At 37.4% G+C, this 26,635-nt stretch overlaps 1 protein-coding gene across 1 annotated transcript in view; it reads right to left on the bottom strand.

The window, feature by feature from the left end:
• Window positions 1-26,402, bottom strand: part of LOC114228768 (transmembrane protease serine 11G-like) — a 32,595-nt gene extending 6,193 nt beyond the window's left edge. The window contains exons 1-7 of the mRNA XM_054722196.1: window positions 26,335-26,402; window positions 14,043-14,164; window positions 13,352-13,473; window positions 4,527-4,594; window positions 2,814-2,974; window positions 1,503-1,541; window positions 379-550 (exon numbers count right to left, since the gene is read on the bottom strand). Of these exons, the coding sequence (XP_054578171.1) occupies window positions 379-550; window positions 1,503-1,541; window positions 2,814-2,974; window positions 4,527-4,594; window positions 13,352-13,473; window positions 14,043-14,164; window positions 26,335-26,402 (752 nt within the window). The remainder of the gene's footprint in view (window positions 1-378; window positions 551-1,502; window positions 1,542-2,813; window positions 2,975-4,526; window positions 4,595-13,351; window positions 13,474-14,042; window positions 14,165-26,334) is intronic.
• Window positions 26,403-26,635: the final 233 nt, after the last annotated feature.

Genomic DNA, 26,635 nt, shown 5'->3' with positions numbered 1-26,635 from the left:
GGGAAAATCAAATATAAGTTTATGGGATAATCAGATGTAAGTTTGTGGGTTGGGATATTATTAGCAGAGTTTTTAAAACTCCACAATATAGCTCAGAAAAACTAGTGAGTGTGTTTAAATTTTGACAGTGTTGGCTTGTTCTTAGTTAAAATTGAGATTGCTGGAGAATATGCTGCATATTCAGTTAAAGCTGAAGATACTCTGTCTAATTGTTTTCTACTATTCAGTAATTGTCACTTTTTCTATGCCTGCCAGAAAAATCACGAATACTATTGGGAGGCCTAAGATGCTTAGTGAAAAAGGGATACGAATTATAGAAGTGAAGGTGAGAAAAAGAAGTGCAATTGGTGACCCTGTTGGTACAGACTGAGGACTTACGTGTCAAAGCAATGCGCGGCAGTCAGCAGCCACTCCTCACTGAGCAAAGAGGCCCCACAATAGTGGATGCCATCCATTTGCAGGCTGGCTTGCCATGGCCAATCAGCTTTCTTTGCAATATAACCATTAGCAATTTTTTCCATGGATGGAGATTCCCTCCCTAAACCACAACCTGTCATAAGAGAATAAGATGATTATTTCTAGAGTTATCAATGTGTATATTTGGCACATAGTAAAATATGAAAACATTCATGGGTTTGCCTGGCCTTAAAAGTTTAATCAAAATTACATGATAGAATGATAATTTACACTAAAAATGATTAATTTAAAACATAAAATATTTAATACACTCCCTGATGTATTTAAAGCAATTTCACTTAATTTTTTTTCTTATATTTTGGGGTTATGTTCTTAGGTGCAGCATTTACCCCTGTGATAGTCGATGGTTTTGATTGTGAAATGTACACTAATTATTGCAGAAAAAAATACTATTTTTTAAATACTTGTCTAATATTAAAACCACTGCATAACTTAGTATAAATATCAAAGTTTACATATTAAAGTTAGTGGGTGTCGTTTACTTCTAAGCAAATTTTCTACTTTAACAAAGTGAACCGAATAAAAATAAATAAGATAAAATGAAAGGGAACTGTTAAAAGAAGTCATCAGTGAATCCTTCTATAAAGAAGAGCAAGTTATTTCCAAGGAGCTCATGTGACATGAATTCCAAGTTATTACTAATAATTCTATTCCTTTGAGGAGAGTTAAATCATGAATCCATTTAGAGATATCATATACTTTTGGAAATAGTAAACAGGGGAGTAGAGAAACTCCTTTCTCTTTCTCTCTCTTTTTTATTGATTTCAGAGGAAGGAAAAGGTAGAGAGAGATTGAAACATCAATGATGAGAATCATTTGATAGGCTGCCTGCTGCACATCCCCTACTGGGATCGAGCCCAAAACCAGGGCATGTGTCTTTGACTGGAATCAAACCTGGGACCCTTTAGTCCACAGGCCAATGCTCTATCCAGTGACCAAACCGGCTAGGACAAGAAACTCTTAAAGAGTGTTTTAAGTTTTATTATTTGATTTATAAAACATCTCAGTGATATTTTTGAACTTACCGCTGTTCAGAATGTGCTCTGCTTGAATTTCATTTATATCTGGAAAAAATACAAGATAATTGCTCAGCAATGGAACAATTATCATTTAAAACACTGTACCCATGACATGAATATTTCTATTTGGAAGAAACTGAATTAGTCAGGAAATACTTAATTTAAAGGCAGTAGAATAAAATCCTATGAAAAGGGGAGGTTTAGATATAAATTAAACTTTCCTCTGACTACTATATGTGGACTCCAGGAAAATACTGGTTAATGGTTATAAAAATATTGGCAGAGAGGATGATATTGTTTGTCATGAAGGCAGATAACATCTAATTAATTAATACCATGCCAATTTATTAAAATATAAGTGAAACTGAAGAGAATCTAAGACCACTTTTACATATATACTAATATGTTTGGACAGCATTCTCCTCCATCCTCATTCACACAGTAGTGTTACAGTAAAGCCATTCAAGAGTCTTAGACAGCTGGCATCTAGGGTTGGTCCACAGATGCTCCCTGTGGAATCAAAATCCACCAATATCCTAACAAATCCTCAAATATGTTAGTCATTTTTTTAATGAAGTAAAATAGAAAACAAAGCATGCTCAGTTGTTCCCCACAATTACATGAATTCTACCTTGTGCCAGATAGCATAATGAGCAATCTAGACCCACATTTTGTTACAATGAAAGCTGTGTAAAATTTCAGTAAACCTGCAAATTAAGGAGTCTTTAATGTAGGTCAGACTCTAACCGGGAACATAGAATGCATCTGCAGATAACTATGGGTAAGGAGTTTATTAGACTAAGTCCCTTAGAATTAGGTTTTGCCAATAATAATAATCTCTAAAGGATATAAAGTGTATGATTCCATTTATGTAACATTCATGAAATAATATAATTACATAGATGGAGAATGGATTAGGGTTGCCAAGGGCTAGAGATGGGCAGAGGGTTTGGGTGTGGTTATAAAGAAGTAACACAAGGGAGTCTTGTCATGGCACAGTAGCAGAGTGCAGGTATTTTAAAAAAAATCTTATCCATGTTTAATTAATTCAAACAATTATACTAATATCTCTCTTTCAAAAAATGAGGAAATACTATTATATTTGTGTTATTATATAATTATTCTGTCATAATTATTTCCATATTAACCAAAGGAATATTTTGGTGTTGATTGGGCTTTTGCTTATTATCAAGTAAATGAGAAACATAAACATGAAAAGCAGTTTTATTTTATAGTGAAATAAAGATCCTTTATCTGTAGATGAGAAGATAGTAAAATTGTGAACTATAGCAAGGAGAGAAAAGTGGTATTTCTTACCTTTAAGATAAGGCAATGAAGTATCTATCTTTAAGAAGCTTTGGTTTAATTTTAACTTCTGATGCAAAATGTTAACAGCTTGACTTTTTACTGTTTCTGCATTGTTAGAAATAAAGTGAAATTTAAGCAATACATCTGTTTTTAATCCATTATCACTTGACCTGGAAAACAAAAACACCAGAATAAATAAATGAAGTCATAGCCATAATTATTATTTTATACCTTATTATTTAAATATTACTTATATCTTAAAAATACAACATAAATATAAATATTTTATACATTTTATTATCATAGATTTTCCCTTTCTTTTATCATTTAGTGTTAATACATAAATTATTCCCTGCTTGTAAAATTTGATCATATTCAGGGAGGGGAGAGTAAAATTCTAGAGTTTTGGAATTTTTTTTCTGGAAAAATAAATCAAAAGTACTTGTTAAATCCATCAACTCTGTCAACATATATTTTTTCTTGATTTTTAAAAATTCATATATGTTTATGTTTAAAATTTAAGTAAAATTTAAAAATTAAGCCCAGCCAGGTGTGACTCAGCAGTTGAGCCTCGACCCAGGAATCAAAAGGTCACATGTTCGATTTCCGGTCAGGGAATATGCCCAGGTTGCAGGCTCGATCCCCAGTAGGGTGTGTGCAGGAGGAAGCTGATCCATGATTCTCTCTCATCATTGATGTTTCTATTTCTCTCTCCCTCTCCCTTCTTCTCTGAAATCAATAAAAATATATTTTTAAAAATTAAGTAAAAGTATTTAATGATTGTGGGAATCTTTAACTGAAGGGCAAGTCTTTTTTTTTTTTTTTAAATCCTCATGCATGGATATGTTTTCATTGGTTTTTATAGAGACAGTAAGGAAGTGTGTGTGTGAGAGAGAGAAATATCGATGTGAGAGAAACATCAATAGGTTGCCTCCTGCACATGCCCCATCTGGGGATTGAACTCACAACCTAGGTAAGTGCCCTACCAGATAAGACCCACAACCTTTTTTCTGCCCAAAATATGTTTTTATTAATTTTTTTTTAAGAGAGAGAAAGGTACAGGGGAGAAAGAGAGAAACATTGATGTGAGAGAGAAACATCCATTGGTTGCCTCCTGTACTCACCCTAATGGGGGGATGAAACCCAAAATCTGGGTATGTGCCCGGATGGGGAATCAAACCAGTGACCCTTCGGTGCACAGGAACATGCTCAACCAACTGGACCATGCTCAACCAACTGAGCCATTCGGCCAGGGCTGAAATGCAAGTCTTTAAAAGAACAAGCAGAAGAATGTATTTAATCTCTACCCAAGTCAAGAAAGTGCCCCCTATAGGTACTCTGTAGAAGAGGAATAAGAATTAAATGTAGTAATGAAATTATTTTTGCTCTTGGTATGTCTAAGATTTTTAAAAAATATATTTTTTTTTATTTCAGAGAGGAAGGGAGAGGGAGAGAGAATAGAAACATCAATGATGAGAGAGAATCATTGATTGGCTGCCTCCTGCACATCCACTACTAGGGATCAAGCCCAAAACCCAGGAATGTGCCCTGACTGGGAATCAAACCGTGACTTCCTGTTTCATAGGTCGACACTCAACCACTGAGCCATGCCAGCTGAGCTATCTAAGATTTTTATATCCTGTCAACAAAGCAAATAAATGAAGAATTATTAAATAAAACAAAATTGCCTTTTCATTGTACAAATTGATTAGTTATGATTACCTAAAGTTGACAACATGAGACTCGATGTAATGATGATTTAAACTGGAATTTCGAAATATCTTATCTATCTGAGAAAAGAAAAAAAACACACACAGCATAGAACTTTGTTAAATATAAATTTCACACATTTCAATATAATACAAAAAAGTTTCTATAAAACATGCAGTGATTCAAATAGCATTTAATTCTGTGTTGTTTTATACCTATCCCCACCCAGAAAGCTCATTGGGCATAATCCTGTTATCAGAAAGATCTTCCAGGTAATTAGATGGTGATATTTAAACAAATTGTCACATGGTTAAAGATGGCTGATGTAGAGTTGAATGAAGCTAGCTGTTTCAACAGCCAATATAAAATATGCACAGACTTGGAGGTACAAAGACTGAAGTTCTTTGAAAACTTGCAATGTAAGGACTTAAAATCCTCTGTCATTCAAGGTCAGTTATCATCCTCAAGGAGGTGATTAAAGAATCAGTCTTTTAGGCTTTTATGAAACTTTTTAGGCCATATCTTGATTCTGTGATAAATGGGGGAGAGGAAAAGAATATATATTTTTGGGTACTTCTTTAAAATGAATATACTCAGCAAGAAAAAAATCATGAAATAATAACAGAATAAGACTGATTTGCGTGTCATTTTAGACTTTTGTGGGATAATTTCTGTGTAATATTAATTCCTAGAAGAAATTATTTCTTACTAAAACCACAGATTGTTACAGAATCTGTGGTTGCACTAACCTATTCATTAATATTGATTCCTCAATCTGGCTTTTCAGAAAAAAATGACAGATCATGTGCCAAATCTTACGTGAACCTGAGTCTCAATAATTATTTCCTCAAATCAGAAGAGAAGAGCTGCCAAAATGTGAAACTAGGCATGTGCTGAACAAGTGCTTTTTACTTGTCTGATTTCATTTATGAAATTTCCTCTGGTAAGGCACCATATCATATCCTATTAGACAGGATGGTATGCATAAAGTTATTGAAAAATCAACAGTTATTAAAAAGAAGAAAATTCAAGTTATTAAGAAAAACAATGGCCATGTGTTTTCCTTTAACAATAATAGAAAATTTGTTTTCTAAGGATATAGTTTTATATACACACATGTACATTTATATGAAAATACCTAATACATATTCATTGTAAAACGTTATAAAAAGCTAGCAAAACAGCAAAGCATAATGAAAAGAATTAAAATAATTTCTAAATCACTGCAGAGAACCTGTTATTTTCATTTGGGGCATATGTACTTCCAGATTTCTACATAGATTTTTATAAATTTTATTATAGTTTCTCTGCCTATTTTCATTCTCTTTTCTATTTCATTATTTTGTTGTTGTTTCCTTTAAGTCATAGCTTTGTGAACCATGTTATTGCCCATGGCAATTGAGAATATAAACAGTCTAGATTATTGAACTTCAAAAGACATTTCTAAATTTCATTTTAGGTACTAATTTTAGTAATTTCTTCTGGGATAATGTTTCCTAGAACTGTAAATTACAGTTTAAATCAGGAATCAGCGAGGGGAGGAAAAAATGGTGGTGGAATAGACAGACATGTCCCAAGCCTTGTCCTGGAACAGATAGAAAGAACAGCTGAGGGTTGCACAGGGAGTGTTTGTTGGTGAGTTGAGGGACAGCTATACTCCAGGAGACAGTGGGGGACTGCTGGATGGGGCTCCCCTGACCAGGCAGCTCCCACTGCTGCTGGGTTCCCTCCCAGAGCAACCGGCTTGGACGCGGAGACCACGCCATCTTGAAGGGGAAAGTGGATGATATCGGAAGCCTGAAAATCTACAACTGCAGCACCCACAGAACAGCTGCGAACCCCAGAGCACCAGTCCCCAATTGGCACAAACACGCAGATTCAGAGGAGCTCTACACTCCACCATGGAAAGGAGAGAGAGAACTACATAACCAGACACCCAGAGAAGAGAGACCATGGGGAGACAAAGAAATAGCCCGCATATGAAAGAAAAGCAGCCATCACCAGAAAAGGAAGTAAATGAAATGGAGGCAAGCAACCTGCCAGAGAAAGAATTCAGAGAAATGGTCATAAGGTGGCTGAAAAGAATGGAAGACAAATTCAACAATATGAGTAAGAACCAAGAGGAAATGAAGAAGAACCAAGAAGAAATGAAAAATGACATCGCTGCTGTAAAGAACTCAATAGAAAGCATCAAGAGTAGACTAGAAGAAGCAGAGGACTGCATTAGTGAGCTAGAAGACAAGGTAGGAAAAAATACCCAAGTAGAGCAGCTTCTAGAAAAAAAAATTTAAAAGCAGGAGGAGAGCCTAAGAGAACTTGGGGACAACACGAAACAAAACAACATCCGCATAATAGGTATTCCAGAAGAAGAGGAAACTGAGCAAGGAATAGAAAACCTGTTTGAAGAAATGATGACAGAAAACTTCCCTGATATAGGGAAGAAAAAACTCATACAAATCCAAGAAGCTCACAGAGTCCCAAGCAAAATGAACCCTAAAAGACCGATGCCAAGGCACATTATAATTAAATTGGCAAACACCAACGACAAAGTAAGAATCTTAAAAGCAGCCAGAGAGAGACAGAAAGTTACCTACAAAGGAACCCCCATCAGACTAGCGACTGATTTCTCAATAAAAACTCATCAGGCCAGAAGGGAATGGAATAAAATATACAAAGACATGCAAAGGAAGGGTCTGAATCCAAGAATACTGTACCCAGCAAGGCTATCAATCAAAATTGAAGGTGAAATTAGGAGCTTCACAGACAAAAAAGGACTAAGGGAATTTATTACCACCAAACCAGCAATGCAAGAAATGCTAAAGAGTCTGCTGTAAAAAAAAGAAATAGGAAGTGAAAAAGGAACACAGAGGTAAAGAATAAAAATGGCGACAAATAAGCACCTATCAATAATAACTTTAAATGTAAATGGATTAAATACACCAATCAAAAGACATAGGGTAACGGATTGGATAAGAAAACACGTTCCATGTATCTGCTGTCTATAAGAAACCCACCTCAGAAAAAAAGACGCACACAGACTAAGAGTGAAGGGATGAAAAAAGGTCTTCCAGGCTAAATGAAATGAAAAAAAAAGCTGGGGTAGCAATACTTATATCTGACAAATTAGATCTCAAAGTGAAGGACATAACAAGAGATAAGGAAGGCCACTTCATAATACTAAAGGGAGCAATCCAACAAGAAGAAATAACTCTGGTAAACATATACGCACCCAATACAGGAGCACCCAAATACATAAAAAAACTCCTGGAGGATATCAAGGGAGAGATTGACAGCAATACAATCATAGTAGGAGACTTTAATACGCCACTATCACCATTGGACAAATCCTCTAAACAAAAAATCAGCAAACATCAATCCTAAATGACTCACTAGACCAGATGGAATTAATTGACATCTTCAGAACATTTCACCCCAAAGTCACAGAATATACATTCTTCTCAAGTGCACATGGGTCATTTTCAAAGATAAACCATATGTTGGGACATAGGCAAAGTCTCTTCAAATTCAAGAAGATAGAAATCATATCAAGCATCTTCTCAGATCACAGTGGCATAAAACTGGAAATTAACTACAATAAAAACAATCCCCAAAAATTAAACACATGGAGACTAAACAGCATGCTATTAAACAATGACTGGATTACCAGAGAGATCAAAGAAGAAATAAAAAACATCATGGCAACAAATGACAATGAAAATACAACAATCCAAAATCTATGGGACACAGCAAAAGCATTCTTGAGAGGGAAGTTCATAGCTCTACAAGCCTACTGCAAACAACAAGAAACAATGGTAATAAATTACCTAATCCTACAACTCAAAGAGTTAGAAAGAGAGCAACAAGAAAATCACAGTGTAAGCAGAAGGAAGGAAATAATAAAGATCAGAGCAGAGATAAATGACATTGAGACCAAAAAAAAAAAGGAAAAATACAAAAGATCAACAAAACCAAGAGCTCGTTCTTTGAAAGGATAAACAAGATTGATGAACCTCTAGCCAGGCTCACCAAGAAGCAAAGAGAGAGGACCCAAATAAACAAAATCAGAAATGAAGGAGTAGAAATAACAACAGACCCCACCGAAATATAAAGGATTGTTAAAATATACTATGAACAACTCTATTCCAACAAACTGGACAACCTGGAGGTAATGGACATATTCCTAGAAAAATATAACCTTCCAAAACTCAATCTGGAAGAATCTAAACATCTCAATAGTCCAATAACTATGGAAGAAATTGAAGCAGTCATCAAAAAGCTTCCAAACAAAAGCCCGGGGCCAGATGGCTTCACAGGGGAGTTTTACCAAACATTCAAGGAAGAACTAAAACCTATCCTCCTCAGACTATTCCAAAAAATTCAAGAGGAAGAAACACTTCCAAGCTCATTCTATGAAGCCAGCATTACCATAATCCCAAAATCAGATAAAGACAACACAATGAAAGAGAATTACAGGCCAATATCCCTTATGAACATAGATGCCAAAATCCTCAACAAAATTCTAGCAAATCAGGCTCCAGCAATATATCAGAAAGATCATACACCATGACCAAGTAGGATTTATCCCAGGAATGCAAGGATGGTACAATATCCACAAATCAATAAACGTGATACATCACATAAACAAACTGAGAGATAAAAATCACATAGTCATATCAATTGATGCAGAAAAAGCATTTGACAAAATCCAACACCCTTTCTTGATAAAAACTCTCAACAAGGTGGGAATAGAGGGATCATACCTCAACATAATAAAAGCGATATATGATAAACCCACAGCTAACATCATACTCAATGGGCAAAAATCTAAAACCATTTCCCACAAGAACAGGAACACGACAGGGATGCCCATTCTCACCACGCCTGTTCGGCATAGTACTGGAAGTATTAGCCATTACAATTAGACAAGAAGAAGAAATAAGAGGCATCCAAATTGGAAAAGAAGTAAAACTGTCCTTATTTGCAGTTGATATAATATTGTACATAAAAAACCTGAAAGACTCCATCAAAAAACTAATAGACTTAATAAATGAATTCAGCAATGTAGCAGAATACAAAATTAATGTCAAGAAACCTATGGCATTTCTATACACCAATAGTGAACTTACAGAAAGAGAGACTAAAAAAGCTACCCCATTTACCATCGCACCAAAAAATTAAGATACCTAGGAATAAACTTAACTAAGGAGGTAAAAGACCTATATTCAGAAAACTACAGGACACTGAAAAAAGATAGAGGAAGATGTAAACAGATGGAAGAACATACCATGTTCATGGATTGGTAGAATCAACATCATTAAAATGTCCATACTACCCAAAGCAATCTATAGATTCAATCCACTCCCCATTAAAATACCACAGACCTAAAAGAACTCTCCAAAAATACATCTGGAATAAAAAAAGACCCCGATTAGCCACAGAAATCCTGAGAAAGAAGAACAAAGTAAGTGGGATCTCAATACCAGATTTAAAAGCCACTGTTCTCAAAACAGCCTAGTACTGGCACAAGAACAGACATATAGACCAATGGACTAGAATAGAGAATCCAGATATCAACCCAAACCACTATGCTCAATTAATATTTGACAAAGGAGGCATGAACATACAATGGAGTCAAGACAGTCTCTTCAAAAAATGGTGTTGGGAAAATTGGACAGATACATGCAAAAAAATGAAACTAGATCACCAACTTACACCATACACAAAAATTAACTCAAAATGGATACAGGACTTAAACATAAGATGGGAAACCATAAAATACTAGAAGAATCCACAGGCAGAGAAATCTCAGACATATGCCGAAGCAATTTCTTCACCGATACCGCTCCTAGGGCAATGGAAGCTAAAGAGAAAATAAACAAATGGAACTACATCAAAATAAAAAGCTTTTTCACAGCAAAAGAAACCATCAACAAAACAACAAGAAAGCCCACTGTATGGGAGAACATATTTGCAAATGTTATCACTGATAAAAGTTTAATCTCCAACATGTACATGGAATTTATACAACTTAATAAAAGGAAGATAAATGATCTAATAAAAAAATAGGCAACGGACCTAAATAGATACTTTTTGAAAGAAGATAGAAGGAAGGCCAAGAGACATATGAAAACATGCTCCAAGTAACTAATTATCCGAGAGATGCAAATCAAAACGACAATGTGGTACCATCTCACACCTGTCAGAAAGGCAACCATCAACTAATCAACAAATGACAAGTGTTGGCGAGGATGCGGAGAAAAAGGAACCCTCATGCTCTTCTGGTGGGAATGCAGACTGGTGCAGCCACTGTGGAGAACAGTATGGAGTTTCCTCAGAAAACTAAAAATGGAGTTCCCATTTGACCTAGTGATCCCACTTCCAGGATTATATCCCAAGAAACTAGAAACACGAATCAGAAAGGATATATGCACCCCTATGTTCATAGCAGCACAATTCACCCTAGCTACGATTTGGAAACAGCCTAAATGCCCATCAACAGATGAGTGGATTAGAAAACTATGGTACATCTACACAATGTAATACTACGCTGCTATAAAAAAGAAGGAATTCTTACCATTTGCATCAGCATGGATGGACCTGGAGAGCATTACGTTAAGTGAAATAAGCCAGGCAATGAAAGAAAAATACCACATGATCTCACTCATTTATGGAAAATAAAGAATATTATAACCTGATGAATGAAAAGATAGATACAGAGGCAGTAAAGCACCCAACAGACTGTCAAATTACAGCGGGAAGGCTGGGGAGTGTTGGGGATGGAGGGAAATAGATCAACCAAAGGACTTGTATGCATGTATATAAGCACACCAATGGACACAAGACACTGGGACACAGGTGGGATAAGGGCATGTGACAGAGGGTAGGGTAGGCTGGGGGAAGGTCAATGGGGGGAAAAAGGAGATATATTTACTAATATATGTAATATTTTAAACAATAAAAAAATTAAAATAAATAAAGAAATCAGGGATCAGCAAATTATAGCCTACTAGAATTCATGCACGGGTGGGGTAGGCCTGCCCACCCCAATCCTGGCAGGACCAGCAGGGAGAGGGGACATGGGAGGTTGGCCGGCTGGCCTTGCTCCCTATTAGGGTGGGGGAAGCTGTTTGGGGGCAGGGCTGGCTGGGGGGGAGGGGCCATGGGAGGTTGGCAGGTCAGCTCCGCCCCTGATCTGGCAGTTTGGCTGGCTGCAGTGAGTGTCATAGCAACAGGTTGTTCTGGTTGTTCCGGCATTCCGGTTGCTGGCTTTATATATATATAAAGATAGAAAAAATCTAGCCAGCCACTCATTTTTGTGGGCCCATCATCTAAGAGTGGTCTTCACATTATTTTAATAGTTGAGAAAAATCATAAAAATAGTAACGTTTTGTGACCGCTAAAAATTTTTACAAAATTTAACTTTCAGCATCCAGAATTAATTTTTCCTTGGCTACAGCCACACTGCTTGGCTGACGTATTGTGTCTGGTGCAGTAGCACTACAAAGACAGATCTGAATTGCTTCAAAGGGACTGTATGGCCTGCACAGCTGAAAATTTACTATCTGGCTTTGTACAAAAAAAATTGCCAACTCCTGGTCTAAATTACCATACTTCTGTACTGTACTTCTCAATTATGATACTTCTCCTATGTAGTCACCATTTGTATTCTAGAGGACAGGGCCACTACTAGTAAAATCTTTATCCACTGGTCATTTGTTTGATGAGTATTTTTATGATCCTACCATGTGGCAGACACTGTGACAGGCACCAGAATTATAAGAATAAGTCGATTTAGCCCTTCACAAATCCAGAGAGACCTAAACATATAAAATAATAATAATGTCACAAGGCAGTAAGTGCTCTAGCAGAGGTGTGTGAAAAGTTCCATGAGAACACAAGAAACAGGTATTAACATTCATTCAGACATTGTTTTTCATACTTTTTATTTGCAACATAAACTGATTCTCAGAATAACTCAGAGGTGGGTGTAATTATCGTTATTTCAAAAGTGGAAACCTTGAGGCGTCAAGTAGCTTCCCAAAGTTGAGAAGCCTATTGAACATAGATATTCTGACTTCAAAGCTTAGACTGTCTCCAATTCAACATATTTATTCCTGTAATAAAATATTCAATACCCTGCCAATGCCACTTAGTTGCATATTTCAATTCATTTCATCACCTTCTGCTTTTGGTTGGGAAATGGCTAAAGAAATATTTCTGAAGCTGGCAAGAATGATCTTTTATCTTTGGCCAATGCTTGGCTCAGTAGAAGCTGTATATAAACTGAAAACTTCAGTGGAAGTCTATGTGTTTCTGTGCTCTACTTTTAGGAACAAATGTTCAATATAATTGCCTAATGGGAAATGTATTAGGATCATACACACTGTAGGTGTGTAATAAATGTTACATGGTAATGTTGTTTGTGCCTGAATGATTGAATTATATTTCCAAATACGCTATTTTTTTGTACTTCAGCTAATTTTTTTTCTTTTTGTTTAGCTTGCGTTGTTCAGTCTTTGGTGCAATCATCCTTTCTCCAGTGTACCTGAGACAATGTTGGTTAGAGTTGCCAGGAGTAGCAAATAAAAATACAGTTAAACTTTAATTTCAGATAAATAATAAATGCTTTTTAGTATCAGCATGTTGAAAATATTGAATGAAGTATATTTTCAGGAAGATATGAAATTAAAATTTATCTGGGCATTCTGTGTTTTATCTGGCAAACCTAACATAGATGTAATTTTGTGTGTTCTCAACTCACCTCTTACTTTATTTTAACCTCTTTCCCCCTAACAGTATTTTCAGGTAGAAATGATACAAGCAAAACTTAGACTTACCTCATCATTGATTTTTTGTTTCAGGTCAGTCCTAACTTTTGAGTGCTCTACTGAAAAATCAGGATTATACTCAATACTGGGGATCTGGAAGGAGGTCTGGAAATAGTGCAACTTTTTCTGACCTAGAAGGGAGAACAAATATGCATGGTTTCTCTTTAGTTCATATGAGCTACAAAAATAATGGAAATAAAGGGAATGGCATGCAAAAATATCCCATAATTGATGAACTCCTGAGAATTAACTCAATAGCTGTGGCCAATAATTCTCTCTTCCTTTTTGGAGATTGCACAATCTCTTAGTCGTGTAATTTTCAGTTGTGTCCTGACACAAGTTGACCTTGAATTTAGAATTGCTACTAAAATCATTTTTTATTCTCAATAAATCATATTGAGAATATTAAATCATACAATAACATAGGATATAAATCTATGGCATTGGTCAAGAAATAGTATTACATGAACCAAGTCAAATTTTAAATGCTAGAAGCATTTTTATACATAAAAGATTATAATTTCCGAAAGGTAGATAAATTTATGCAAATCAACATTACATTATGCAAAGTATGTATACATTTAAGCAAATGATTGTTGCAATGAAAATTGTATTCTAAAATATTTAAAAATATTAAGGTTTTGAAATAAGTGAGTGGATATTTAAAATTAAAAAAAAACACAATGAGATAGATTCTTACCAAATGCCAAAAAATAAACAAGGAGACCGATGATTATTGCTAGAACCAACACAACAGCTGCAACAATAAGGGCAATCATCCATGGTTTCAAGGAATTTGTTCTTCTGCCTCGTATAGGTGGCCTTTTGAAAGAGAGAGTTATATATTAAAAACAAACAGAACTTAAAGACTAGAATCTCAATTTCACATAGTTTTGGCATAGAATGTGTTTTTTTGTTCTTGTTTATTTTTTTCATGAGTAATTACTTTAATTTTTTTAATTGTTTAAAGTATTACATGTCTCCTTTTTTCCCAATTAACGCCCCCTGGCCACTCCCACCCCCGAGGGCAAGCCCCCACTGCCCCAGGGTCTGTGTCCATTGGTCATGCTAATATGCATGCAGACAAGTCCTTTGTTTGACCCCTGCCTTCTCCCTGAGGTTGGACAGTCTGCTCAGTGCCACCTTGTCTCTGGATCCATTTTGGTTCGTCAGTTTATGTTGATCATTATATCCCACATTTGAGTGAGATCATGTGATATTTTCTTTCTCCAACTGGCTTATTTTGCTTAGCATAATGCTCTCCAGTTCCATCCATGCTGTTGCAAATGGTAAAAGTTCCTTCTTTTTTATAGCAGCGTAGTATTCCATTGTGTAGATGTACCATAGTTTTCTAATCCACTCATCTGCTGATGGGCACTTAGGCTGTTTCAAAATCTTAGCTATTGTAAATTGTGCTGCTATGAGCATAGGGGTTCATATATCTTTTCTGATTGGTGTTTCTGTTTTCTTGGGATATAGTCCTAGAAGTAGGATTACTGGATCAAATTGGAGTTCCATTTTTAACTTTTGATGGAAACTCCATACTGTTTTTCACAGTGGCTGCACCAGTCTGCATTCCCACCTGCAGTGCATGAAGGTTCCTTTTCTCTGCATCCTCTCCAACACTTGTCATTTGTTGATTCATTGATGATAGTCATTCTGACAGGTGTGAGATGGTACCACATTGTCATTTTGATTTGCATCTCTCGGATGATTAGTGACTTTGAGCATGTTTTCATATGTCTCTTGGCCTTCTGAATGTCCTCTTTTGAAAAGTGTCTATTTAGGTCCTGTGCCCATTTTTTGATTGGATTGTTTATCTTCCTTTTGTTAAGTTGTATGAGTTCCCTGTAAATTTTGGAGATTAAACCCTTATCTGAAATAGCATTGGCAAATATGTTCTCCCATACAGTGGGCTTTCTTGTTGTTTTGTTGGTTTCTTTTGCTGTGCAGAAGCTTGTTTTTTTTTTTTTTATGTAGTCCCACTTATTTATTTTCTGCTTAGTTTCCATTGCTCTAGGAGCTGTATCAGTAAAGATATTGCTTTGATATATGTCTGATATTTTGCTGCCTATGGAGTCTTCTAAGGTTTTTATGGTTTCCCATCTTACATTTCAGTACTTTAACCATTTAGAGTTTGTTTTTGTGTATGGTGTAAGTTGGTGATCTAGTTTCATTTTTTTGCATGTATCTGACCAAATTTCCCAGCACCATTTATTGAAGAGACTGTCTTGACTCCATTGTATGCTTTTGCCTCCTTTGTCAAATATTGATTGAGCATAGTGGCTTGTGTATAATAGAACCAATTTCTGGGTTCTCTGTTCTGTTCCATTGGTCTATATATCTGTTCTTGTGCCAGTACCAGGCAGTTTTGAGAACCCTGGCTTGGTAATATAGTTTAATATCTGGTATTGGGATCCTTCCAACTTTGGTCTTCTTTCTCAGACTTGCTGTGGCTATTCGGGGTCTTTTTTTTATTTCAGATGGATTTTTGGAAAGTTTGTTCTAGGTCTTTGAAATATGCTGTTGGTATTATAATGGGGATTACATTAAATCTATAAATTGCTTTGGGTAGTATGGAAATTTTAATGATGTTGATTTTACCAATCCATGAACATGGTATGTTCTTCCATTTGTTTAGAATGTTTTTGGTTTTTTTTTTACTCTAGAATTCATGGTTAGCTCATATTATACTTAGTAACATTTGAATATGTTTTTTATAAAAAATTAGAAAAAGCCCTAACCAGTTTGGCTCAGTGGATAGAGCATTGGCCTGCAGACTGAGGGGTCCCAGGTTTGATTCTGGTCAAGGACATGTACCTTGGTTGCAGGCACATTCCCAGTAGGGGCTGTGCAGGAGGCAGCTAATGATGTTTTTCTCTCATCAGTGTTTCTCACTATCTATCCCTCTCCCTTCCTCTCTGTAAAAATCAATAAAATATATTAAAAATATAAAATTAGAAAAAATACTGTCAATAAAAACTCACTGATGATTAACTTTATATTTTGATCTTAAAAAGTCAGAATTACACTAGAATGACTACTTTTTTATATATTCCCCAGTTCATTACCTAGATTTTCTGAAATAGTTTTTCTTTGTAAATGTACTAATATCATATATTGGGTTCATGTGCCTCAAATCACAATGATCCTCAAAGAGTGAGGGCAAATGGGCCACTTCTCTCATTCTAGCATGAACACACAGAGGTTCTGAGTGACTACTGAAAACTGGAGGAGCTAGAATACAGACTTGGTCTGTTAGGGCTCTTTGCACACATCTGTACATAAACCTATAATCTCCATTTATAAAAGAAGTAATCTGTAATGCATACAAAGAACATCTAAAACAGGACATGTAAAAGAAAACAGAAAAGAACAATAAGGAGAAATAATAAACGACACAAAAAGAAATCATCGACATAATGAACAAACAAATAAATAGTGATAGTTCAGGACTTTGGATCCAGAAACTTCATGGCATGAGAACCACTGGGGGTATATAATGAATAACCATTTCATCTCTATATATAAAAGCCCAGTGACAGAATGGTAGAATGACCAGGACGACCGGTCAACCAGTCACTATGACGTGCACTGACCACCAGGGGGCAGACACTCAAAGCAGGAGCTGCCCCATGGTGGTCAGTGCATTCCCACAGTAGGAGCAGCCACTCAGAGGGCAGATCCATAGCCAATTGGCTGACTGGGATGAGTGGTACTCCCACAGCAGGCCAATCCCCACAGGCCACGGCCTCCACCAGTGCATGAATCCATGCAGCACGCCTCTAGTAGGATTCTAAGATTCAAACCTGTGATTTTTTATAGATAACATTGTGTATAATAAGGCCATATTTATTTGAGTAAATAATGAATCAATTTAAAGAAAATATTAAGATAATAATAGTACCAGTAGCATGCAAACATGAGAAAAAGTAAAAAGTGATGTGCAAATGACTGATATTTGTCAAAGTTTTGTGGAAACAGGAAAATGTGACAAAGCGCTTCCCCCATCTCAGGCTCAGAGCCCACACTTAATACTAAACCTGAACACTTATAGAATCAAGGCAGGTTAGAAGGGGACCATCAGGGATTGTCCAGGGAGATCTAACAAATTAGAAAACTGGACAGGAATATTGTTCTGATAATTATAGATACTATTTCTTTTTATCTTACAAGTACACATGGAAAAGAAGAAGGAATTGCCTTCTCTGTGATTGATAGCTGGTGGTGTTAAAGTAGAAAATATAGGCCCTAGCTAAATAATTGAAGATATAACTGAGGTGTGCCTTTTGTCATCAATGATCTTGAAGGAGTAGGGATGCTCCTGTATCCTTGCATCTGGGCAAAGAATCTAGAAGCAATTTTCCTACTTCAGGAATTATAACCTAAACCCTGATAAATACCTCAGGTAGCATTAATTTTGAGTTCTGCTATATTTCTGAAAGGATCTAAAGTTATTTTGGCCTGCTACTCTTTGGTTGATGGCAAGACAAGAGTACTTGCAGCAATCTGCAGATATCTGAAGTATTGTTAGAAAAGCTAGGATCCCACTGGGGCATAGACAAAATCTAATGAACATATTTATCACCTTTATTTTTATTTTTTAATATATTTTATTGATTTTTACAGAGAGGAAGGGAGAAGGATAAAGAGTTAGAAACATCTATGAGAGAGAAACATTGATCAGCTGCCTCCTGCACACCCCCTATTAGGGTTGAGCCCACAGCCAAGGTACATGCCCTTGAGTAGAATCAAACCCAGGACCCTTCAGTCCGCAGGTTGACACTCTATCCACTGAGCCAAACTGGTTAGGGCTTATCACCTTTATTAATAGAGGATCATGGTCAATCATAAACTCATTCAGTTGACATTTGCTGATTTCTTCTCTTTGCCAAACACTTTTTGCTTGAGATTAAAAATTGAATAAGACATAGTCTCCCATCTACAAGAATGTGTTATTTAGAGACACATTAAGTAATGACTATAATACAAATGACAAATGTCATAATGAAATATGCCCAAGAGAGGTAAGTGGGTTGATTTTGCTATGAGAGGTAAGTGGGTTAGTTTTGTCTTAAAGAATTTGTCCTTTGAACTTGGCCATGAAGGCTGAGGAGTAGAAATTGGCAAGGATGACATGTACCACAGGCAGAGGGAACAACATAAAAAAAGACAAGGAAACATGAGGCAAGGAGAAGGACTTCTCAAGGACATACTTGAGAAAGTAGAGTTTATGAACAAGAATAGAGGTAAGCTTAATGCATGTTTCCATTAGTTAAATTAGTAGAAATTTATTGAGCATTACCCTGTACAAAGTAGGGGAATGTAAAAAGCATCTTAAGTATAGCCTCCTCGCAAGGTATAGTCTTACAGAGGAGAAGGAGCACAATGCACACACATTGCTACCAGAGTCACAGAGAATTTCTAAGAGAATCTTGAAGAAAAACTAATTATTTCTCTTTGGAGGAGATAATGGCTGCAAATAGTGATAATTTTTTAAAGCTTGAAAATGCTGGACCCATTTTTTCACTGTCTTCTCTCTGGGTCAGGAAAAATCATCACTGAAGGGGGAGCTTGTTTTGCAACAAAGTTCTCATCTTCAGAAGCATATAGTTTCCCACTGAACTGTTCTATTTCTAACACCCAAAACATTGTGACTGAATCACAGACTTAGGTATGTGTAAACCAAAATTAATTTTAGGCTGTAATAAAAAATAAAAAGCAATTATTTGAGCAAATGGAGCTGCAGCCCGGGAGACACAGATTCAGGTAGCAACTTAAATTGTGTTCCCCTGAGACAGAGTGGAAGTTGCTGGCCATTTATAGTGAACGTTCCCACCCAGGTTCCCAATCAGGTCTATTTTATATAAATGAGGTACCAAATTGTGCAGTTCTAATTGGATGGGGTAGGTCTCAATTCATAGAAAGACAAAACCAGGGCTTCCCCTGTATTGGTTGCCTCATGTGACTCATTTGTTGACTCATGTGGGGCATAGTGTAGGAAGCTGAGAGTTCAATCTGAGGTCCTTCCCCATTTTTGGAGTACACAAGGAGCCCCTGCCAGCTAATGGCTGTTGGGCTCTAATTATTTATAAGATTTGGACCCCTGGTTGACTAAGGGGAATCCATCTCAGCAGATAAATTCCATTTCGAGTTTTACATTAAATGAATCTTTCTTTTTGGGGGTCCACATATGAATAATAAGTAAAAATGTACATTTATTTCCTTAACCAGGCAGCCATGACTTATAATATTTACTAGAGGCCCGGTGCACGAAATGCGTGCATGGGGGTGGGGGATGTCCCTCAGCCCAGCCTGCACCCTCTCCAATCTGGGACCCCTCGAGGGATGTCCGACTGCCCGTTTAGGCCCGATCCCTGGTAGGATCGGGCCTAAACGGGCAGTCGGACATCCCTCTCACAATCCAGGACTGCTGGCTCCCAACTGCTCACCTGCCTGCCTTCCTGATTGCCCCTAACTGCCCTCTCCTGCAGGCCTGGTCACCCCTAACTGCCCTCTCCTGCAGGCCTGGTCACCCCTAACTGCCCTCCCCTGCATGCCTGTTCCCCCCCGCAACTGCTCTCCCCTTCAGGCCTGGGTCCCCCCAACTGCCCTTCCCTGCAGGCCTGGTCCCTCTCAACTGCCCTCCCCTGCTGGCATGATCACTCACAACTGTCCTCCCCTGCTGGCCTGATCCCTCCCAACTGCCCTCCCCTGTTGGCCATCTTGTATCCAGATGGGGGCAGCCATCTTTGACCACCTGGGGGCAGCCATCTTGTGTGTTGGAGTGATGGTCAATTTGCATATTGTTCTTTTATTAGATAGGATAGAGGCCTGGTGCATGGGTGGGGGCCAGCTGGTTTGCCTTGAAGGGTGTCCTGGATCAGGGTGGGGGTCCCCTTGGGGTGTAGGGCGGCCTAGGCATGGGGCCTGTGGTGGTTTTCAGGCTGGCCACGCCCCCAGAAACCCAAGCGGAGGCCCTGGTATCTGGGATTTATTTATCTTTTATAATTGAAACTTTGTAGCCTTCATCGGAGGCCTGGGCTGGCCAGGGCTGGCGGAATGCTTGGCTTCCTCCATCGCCAGGGCAACTCAAGCCTCCTGCTCTCTCCAGCTTCGTGGCTGCCGCTATTTTTGTTGGGATTTATTTATCTTCTATAATTGAAACTTTGTAGCCTTCAGTGGAGGGAGCCCTGGGCCGGCCAGGGTGTGCAGGAAGCTTGGCTTCCTCCATTGCCAGGGAAACCCAAGCCTCTTGCTCACCCTGTGGCTGCAGCCATCTTGGTTGGGTTAATTTTCATACTTGCTCCTGATTGGCTGGTGGGTATGGCTTGTGGGTGTAGCAGAGATACGGTCAATTTGCATATTACTCTTTTCTTAGATAGGATTCTTGGATGTTTTAAAAAAATTAAAGTAAGATTTTATTTTCTCCCCAGTTTTTAGTACTAATATAATTTTAACTTACACATTGACTAATTTCAATGTGTGATTTCAGCGGTTATTCTGTATTGGTGGAGCTTGCACTTCACACATGTTAGGTAAATGTTTGTTCACTAAATAAGAGAATGTGTCTTCAGGTGGTAGGTAACCCTAAATTATTTACAACACAAGAACTATTTTTATCAGAGTTTTGCTAGAGATGAGTTTTTCAAACATAGCAGGAGGGGAAAGATTAGCAGTTACTTGGAATAGAATACAAGTTTTATACTTACAAGTTGTTAAAGGACAATTCTCTTTTCTTTCTTTCTTGGCCTCTTTCTCCCCCTAACCATTCCAATTCAAAGCTTTTAATTTGGTCAGACTATCCCAGCAAGATGACTAAATAGGTTTATTGTAGTACAAGAAAATACAGCCTGAGAGAAACTTTTGACATTCAACCAAAAGAAAAATATGTGACCTCATCTTTTGAAGTATTCCTGCCAAAGCAAAGATGAGCAGTGATGAAAGCTACCCACTCAGCAGGTCAGTCTAGAAAATTTTTCACAAAGAAGAGAAGCATTTTGAAAAGTGTCTTCTATTTAATCTCTCCCCTACTTTTATGTAAATTCTGAGTGGCTCATTACCCAGACTGTCTCCTGGGGAGGTACTTCTTGACCGCAACAGAATGGAATCAACTCCTCTGGCTCTTTTCAGTGTACCTTTATAAAGGTACATCTTCATGGCCTTTTCTCTTAGATAGCTCTCCTAACATCTATTTTTTTCCCCCTGGTGCTTTTAAAATTATTTATATTATCAAATGTTGTCACTCAATGAGTCAAGGATGAGGAATAAAAGGATTTCTTCTTGCCACAGCAGTGGCCACATGAAAGAGGTTGTTCAGCATAGTGGTTAAGAGTGTGAGTTCTGCATCCAGCTGAAATGAGTTCCTATCCCAGCTTCCCTACTGTGGGACATTGGCAGTCATTCAACTTCTTTATGCCTTAGCTTCCTTATCTATAAAATGGAGCTAAAATTACCCATCTAATGGGTATTGCACCTTCTGCAGAGACAATTGAGTTAATATATGTAAGAGCACTTAGAACAGTAACTAAAACATGGTGAGGACATAGGAGTTTTATTTATTTTATTATTTTTATTATCAAAAGCAGCAGAGAAATGATAACCAAGGAATGCATAATGGGGTGGGGTGAGTTGGTGGAAAGTGGGTGCTGGATGGTAGATGTGCTGCTCTTGAAAGAAAGAGGAGGGAACTTGTGCCTAGGATCTTGGAATCTGAGTGGCAACACTGTGTACAAACTATGCAAGACTGGGAAGCAATTTGGGAGCCCAGCAAAGCCCTGATGATCTCCAAGGGGCATTCCAGCAGATAAGAGATTTACAGCTTAGGGAAAGGACCACTAGAGCCTTCAAGAGTAATCAATCACAAAGTTCAGAGGTATCCATCATGTGGTGAGCATATTTTGGAGCATCCTTGGGAAAGAGTTACTGGACAACAATGGGTATGATAAAATTTAAGATAAGACGAGATGGGTGAATCATGTAGCTGGGGTTTTAATCTACTGCCTAGAAAAGACAGAGAACTCTGGAAAAAAGTTGTTATGAAAATATCAGGAGGTGGGGATGTTATTATTCATAATAGCAGTAACAATGATAACAATGATTACTTTAATTGTATCACCAGATATGATGAGACTTTTATAAAATCTATGATGTAGGAATACTAAAAGTTGTGCATAAGATTAAATTAACATTTGTGCTTCCTTTTATGTTTCATGTTCTGATAAGCTGTGTGTCTTGTTTCTTTAACCCCACATTATGCAAATAAGGAAGACATGTTTCATAAGTGAAAAGTTGATTGATGTCATAATTAAAATAACTGGTGTTTTAGTTGTGAGAGTTCAAAAGGAAATAATCAAGGTCAGGAGTGTTACTCTTCAAATCTCTGTTCATTAATACAAATTTACATGGTGAGGTTCCATGAGAAGCTGTTCCTTGAAGGAAATTTTAGAGTATTGAGGTAACTAAAACACATGAGGATAAAAAATAATTGACCTGGGCTATTGAAGATAAGGTGAGTATCCCAAGCAGTACTTCCCACCCACTTTGGCCAATATTGCTTCAGTTTTATTGGTACATTTTCTTGCTTTCTTACTAATGTTTTCAATTAATCATCACTTACCCTCAATCATCTTGCTTCCTACTGTGATTTAACAACAAATTTTGACCTTTAGAAGGAAATGGGGCTTGTTTTGACTGTTAATACATGCAAAAATGTATTAGCTACAAATGTTTTCTAATGAGCAAGTCCTACTGTCACTTGTATGTGACAGTTGGGAAATAGTTTTAATCTAAGAAAATAAAATTTGAAATGTGAAAAGAAAATTAAATAAGGCCTTTCTTGAGCCAGAAAGGACTATTTGATTCTTCTGGAGGTGTAACATGAATGCCAAAGAGAAAGATAATGATAGTTAGGTGACTTGGACAGCCTCAGTGAACAATAACTGTCAGGAGCTTTTACTTTTAATTAAACTCACTTTTGAGCTTCCAGAGCCTTTTGATGTCTCATTTCTTCCTTTTTTTTTCTGCCTTCCTTTTCTCTCTTCCTTTTCCTTTCTTTCTTTAATGTCTATATTGATATGTAATTAACATACCATATATTTCACTCGTTTGACAAAATGAGTGAAATATATACAATTCAATGGCTCAATATGTTCAAAGTTGTAGAACAATCACCAAAACCAATTTCCAAACATTTTATGTCCCAAATAGAAAACCCATACCCATTAATAGTCACTCTCTATTGCCCCCAAACCTAAGCAACTGCTAATGTACTTTATGTTGCTATGGATTTGTTTATTAGAGACATTTCTTATGAATAGAGTCATTTAATGTGTGGCCTTTTTTACCTGTCTTCTTTCACTTAATATACTATTTTCAAATTTCATCAATGTGATATCATGGGAGTTAAGACTACATGCCTTTTATTGCCAAATAATATTCTATTTTATGGATATACTACATTTTATTTATATATTCATCAACTGATGGACATTTGGATTGTTACTACATTTTGGCTATTATAAATGCTGCTGTGACTATTCATGTTTAAGTTTTGTATGGACATGTGTTTTCATTTCTTTGGCATGTATATCTGAGAGTTGGATTTCTGGGTCAAATGATAAATGTATGTTCAGCATTTAGAGAAATTGTTAAACTTTTCTAAAGTGTCTACACCATTTTATATTCACATCAACAATGTAAAAATGTTATAATTTCAACATCTTCACTAATTTTTTTTTCCTTTACTATCCCATAATGGGTTTCTTTTTTTTTTTTTTCTTTCTTTCTTCTACTTGGTTCTTCTGCCTCATTCTTATTACAACACTCTCTTTATACCTTAGTCTGTTCATATCTTATTCCTGTCTCCTTATATTTTTTCATTTTTAATCACATTTTAAAAAACAAAAATAAGAATAAAATTATTTATAATTTTCCAGTTACTCTCTCTGAACCTTCAAATCATATGATAGCTCCCTCTCCACAACTCCCTGAATTGTCTTCCCTATTTACACCCTGGTGCATTTTCCTAACACCATGCTACCTACCTCAGGCATTCAATGTGTTTTATCTGGACAATCACTATAGCCCTTAATAGATCCTTTATCTCCAGGTAATTTCCCTTCAAATACATTCTACAATGTTGTTGCCAGAATTATCTTCTAAATATACATTTTGTTAAAAAAAACATTTTTATTGAATTTATTGGACATCCTATATAATAAAAGGCTAATATGCAAATAGACCAAATAGCAGAATGACCAGTTGCTATGATGCACACTCACCACCAGGGGGCAGATGCTCAATGCAGAAGCTGCCCCCTGGTGATCAGTGTGCTCCCATAGGGGGAGCGCTGCTCAGCCAGAAGCCGGACTCACTGCTGGCGAGCACAGCGGTGGTGGCGGGAGCCTCTCCCGCCTCTGCAGCAGCGCTAAGGACCCTTGGGGGATGTCTGCCTGCCGGCTTAGGGTGGGGAGCAGCCCTAAGCCAGCAGGTGGACATCCCTCAAGGGGTCCCGGACTGTGAGAGGGTGCGGGCTGGGCTGAGGGACCGCCCCCCCAGTGCACGATATAGGTTGGTTAATAAAATTACATAGGTTTTAGGTGTACAATTCTATAATGCATCATCTATATGTTGTATTGTGTGTTCACCACCCCATATCAAACCAAATATATAATTCTGATAATGTGAATCTCTAGCTCAAAAACCTTCAGATATTTCTCATTACTGAGACTATAAACTCTTTAGCTTAGTATTCACTTATTCAAGAAATATTTACCGAGATCCCATTATGTGCTAAAAACTGATTCTGTTGCTAAAAAACCTGTGGTAAGTAGTTTAGTAGAAGGAAACTGAAAATAAACCATGGAAATTTCACTCATGGAAATAAAATACATCTAATCTAATAATAGAGAAATATGCAAATTTGCTGGGATGCCATAATGTCACGGCCGATCTACAAGCAGTGGAGAGCTACAGGAGGGCAGAGCAGTGAGCTACGAGCGGTGGAGAGCTACCAGCGGTGGTGGGCGGGGTGGCCAGCTGAGGCAAGTGGCAGCGAGCTACTAGCACACGGATTTGTGCTCAGGGCTACTAGTTAATGAATAAAAAGTGACTGGAGGCCTGTGGTGGGGTCCTTAACTGGGTAGCAGGAAGTCATCCCTGAAGAGAGGCCATTTGATCTTAGAGACGAATTATGAGGAAAGAACTTTTAGAAGAACTGGGAATGGACAACCAGATGGCAGCAAGTTTCTAGAGCTGGAAAAGGAGTAGCTTGTTGCGTTCCTGAAAGAAATGAGGCCAGTGTCACTGGATCCCCATGGATCCAACAAAGACTAGAGAAGGTTAAACCAGAGAGACAGGCAAGGACCAAATCATGGGACCACTGAAGTCCATGGCAAGGTGTTATTAATTCTAAGAGAATAGGAACCCAATGGACAATTTTAAATATGGGAGGGCATGATATATTTTTTATTTTTAAAAGAAGGGCCTTTCATTGGCTATGTTTAACCTACCTTTGGCTTAATGTATAGTACTTGCCCGCACATGTGCTCTTCTGTCCCTTACATTCACCCACCATTGTTCTGCTTACAATATCCCCTGTCTAAAATGTCCCCCTTCCTCTGTATTTCTAACTTCCTTTCCCCAGCTGCTGGCATTTCCTTTTCTGGGAATCTTTCACTGGGATGCTCTAATGCTTTCTCCCTCCCTTAAGGGCCAGTTCCTCTCACAGGTGTCCCCGCCTCCCTCACTCCCCTTAGCAACTACCTTCAAGTTTCCAAACTGCTTTGTTGCTGTCTCTTTTGTTGTATTTTGTCTATTCTATTTCCTGTCTTCATTATTTGTGCCACTGACCTTGTTCTTCTCTCTACTTCAGCTGTCCACTCTCATACTCATGTTCTCTATACTGTTATTCTCAACAGCTTTAATTTATCCATAATCTAAATTTTAATCATCCAACTCTTCAACTACCACCACTCATCTTTCCAACTCACGGCCTTTGTACCCTGACTTCAATCCCACTGGCATTTATAATTGTTTTACTGTCTCCCATCATCCTCATGCTGGTAGTGCTCACTTACCCAGGATAAATCCCATGGTCCCTCATTCTACTCATCCCCTGCCATATACCCTCATTCCTATAATCCTCTCTCAGTCATAATCATGTAGTAAAACTCCAAATACAACTTTCTAGATACTTTGTGATTATACAACTGTGGTTGGGAAAAATGATCAACTATGCTGATGAATCTCATTTTAAATGCAGGACCATTAATCGTGTGTTGGCCCTCAGTG

The sequence above is a fragment of the Eptesicus fuscus genome, chromosome 2 (genome assembly GCF_027574615.1).
Source record: "Eptesicus fuscus isolate TK198812 chromosome 2, DD_ASM_mEF_20220401, whole genome shotgun sequence".
NCBI lineage: Eukaryota > Metazoa > Chordata > Mammalia > Chiroptera > Vespertilionidae > Eptesicus > Eptesicus fuscus.
Note: the sequence above shows the minus strand (reverse complement) of the source record. Positions and strands in the feature narration are given on the sequence as shown.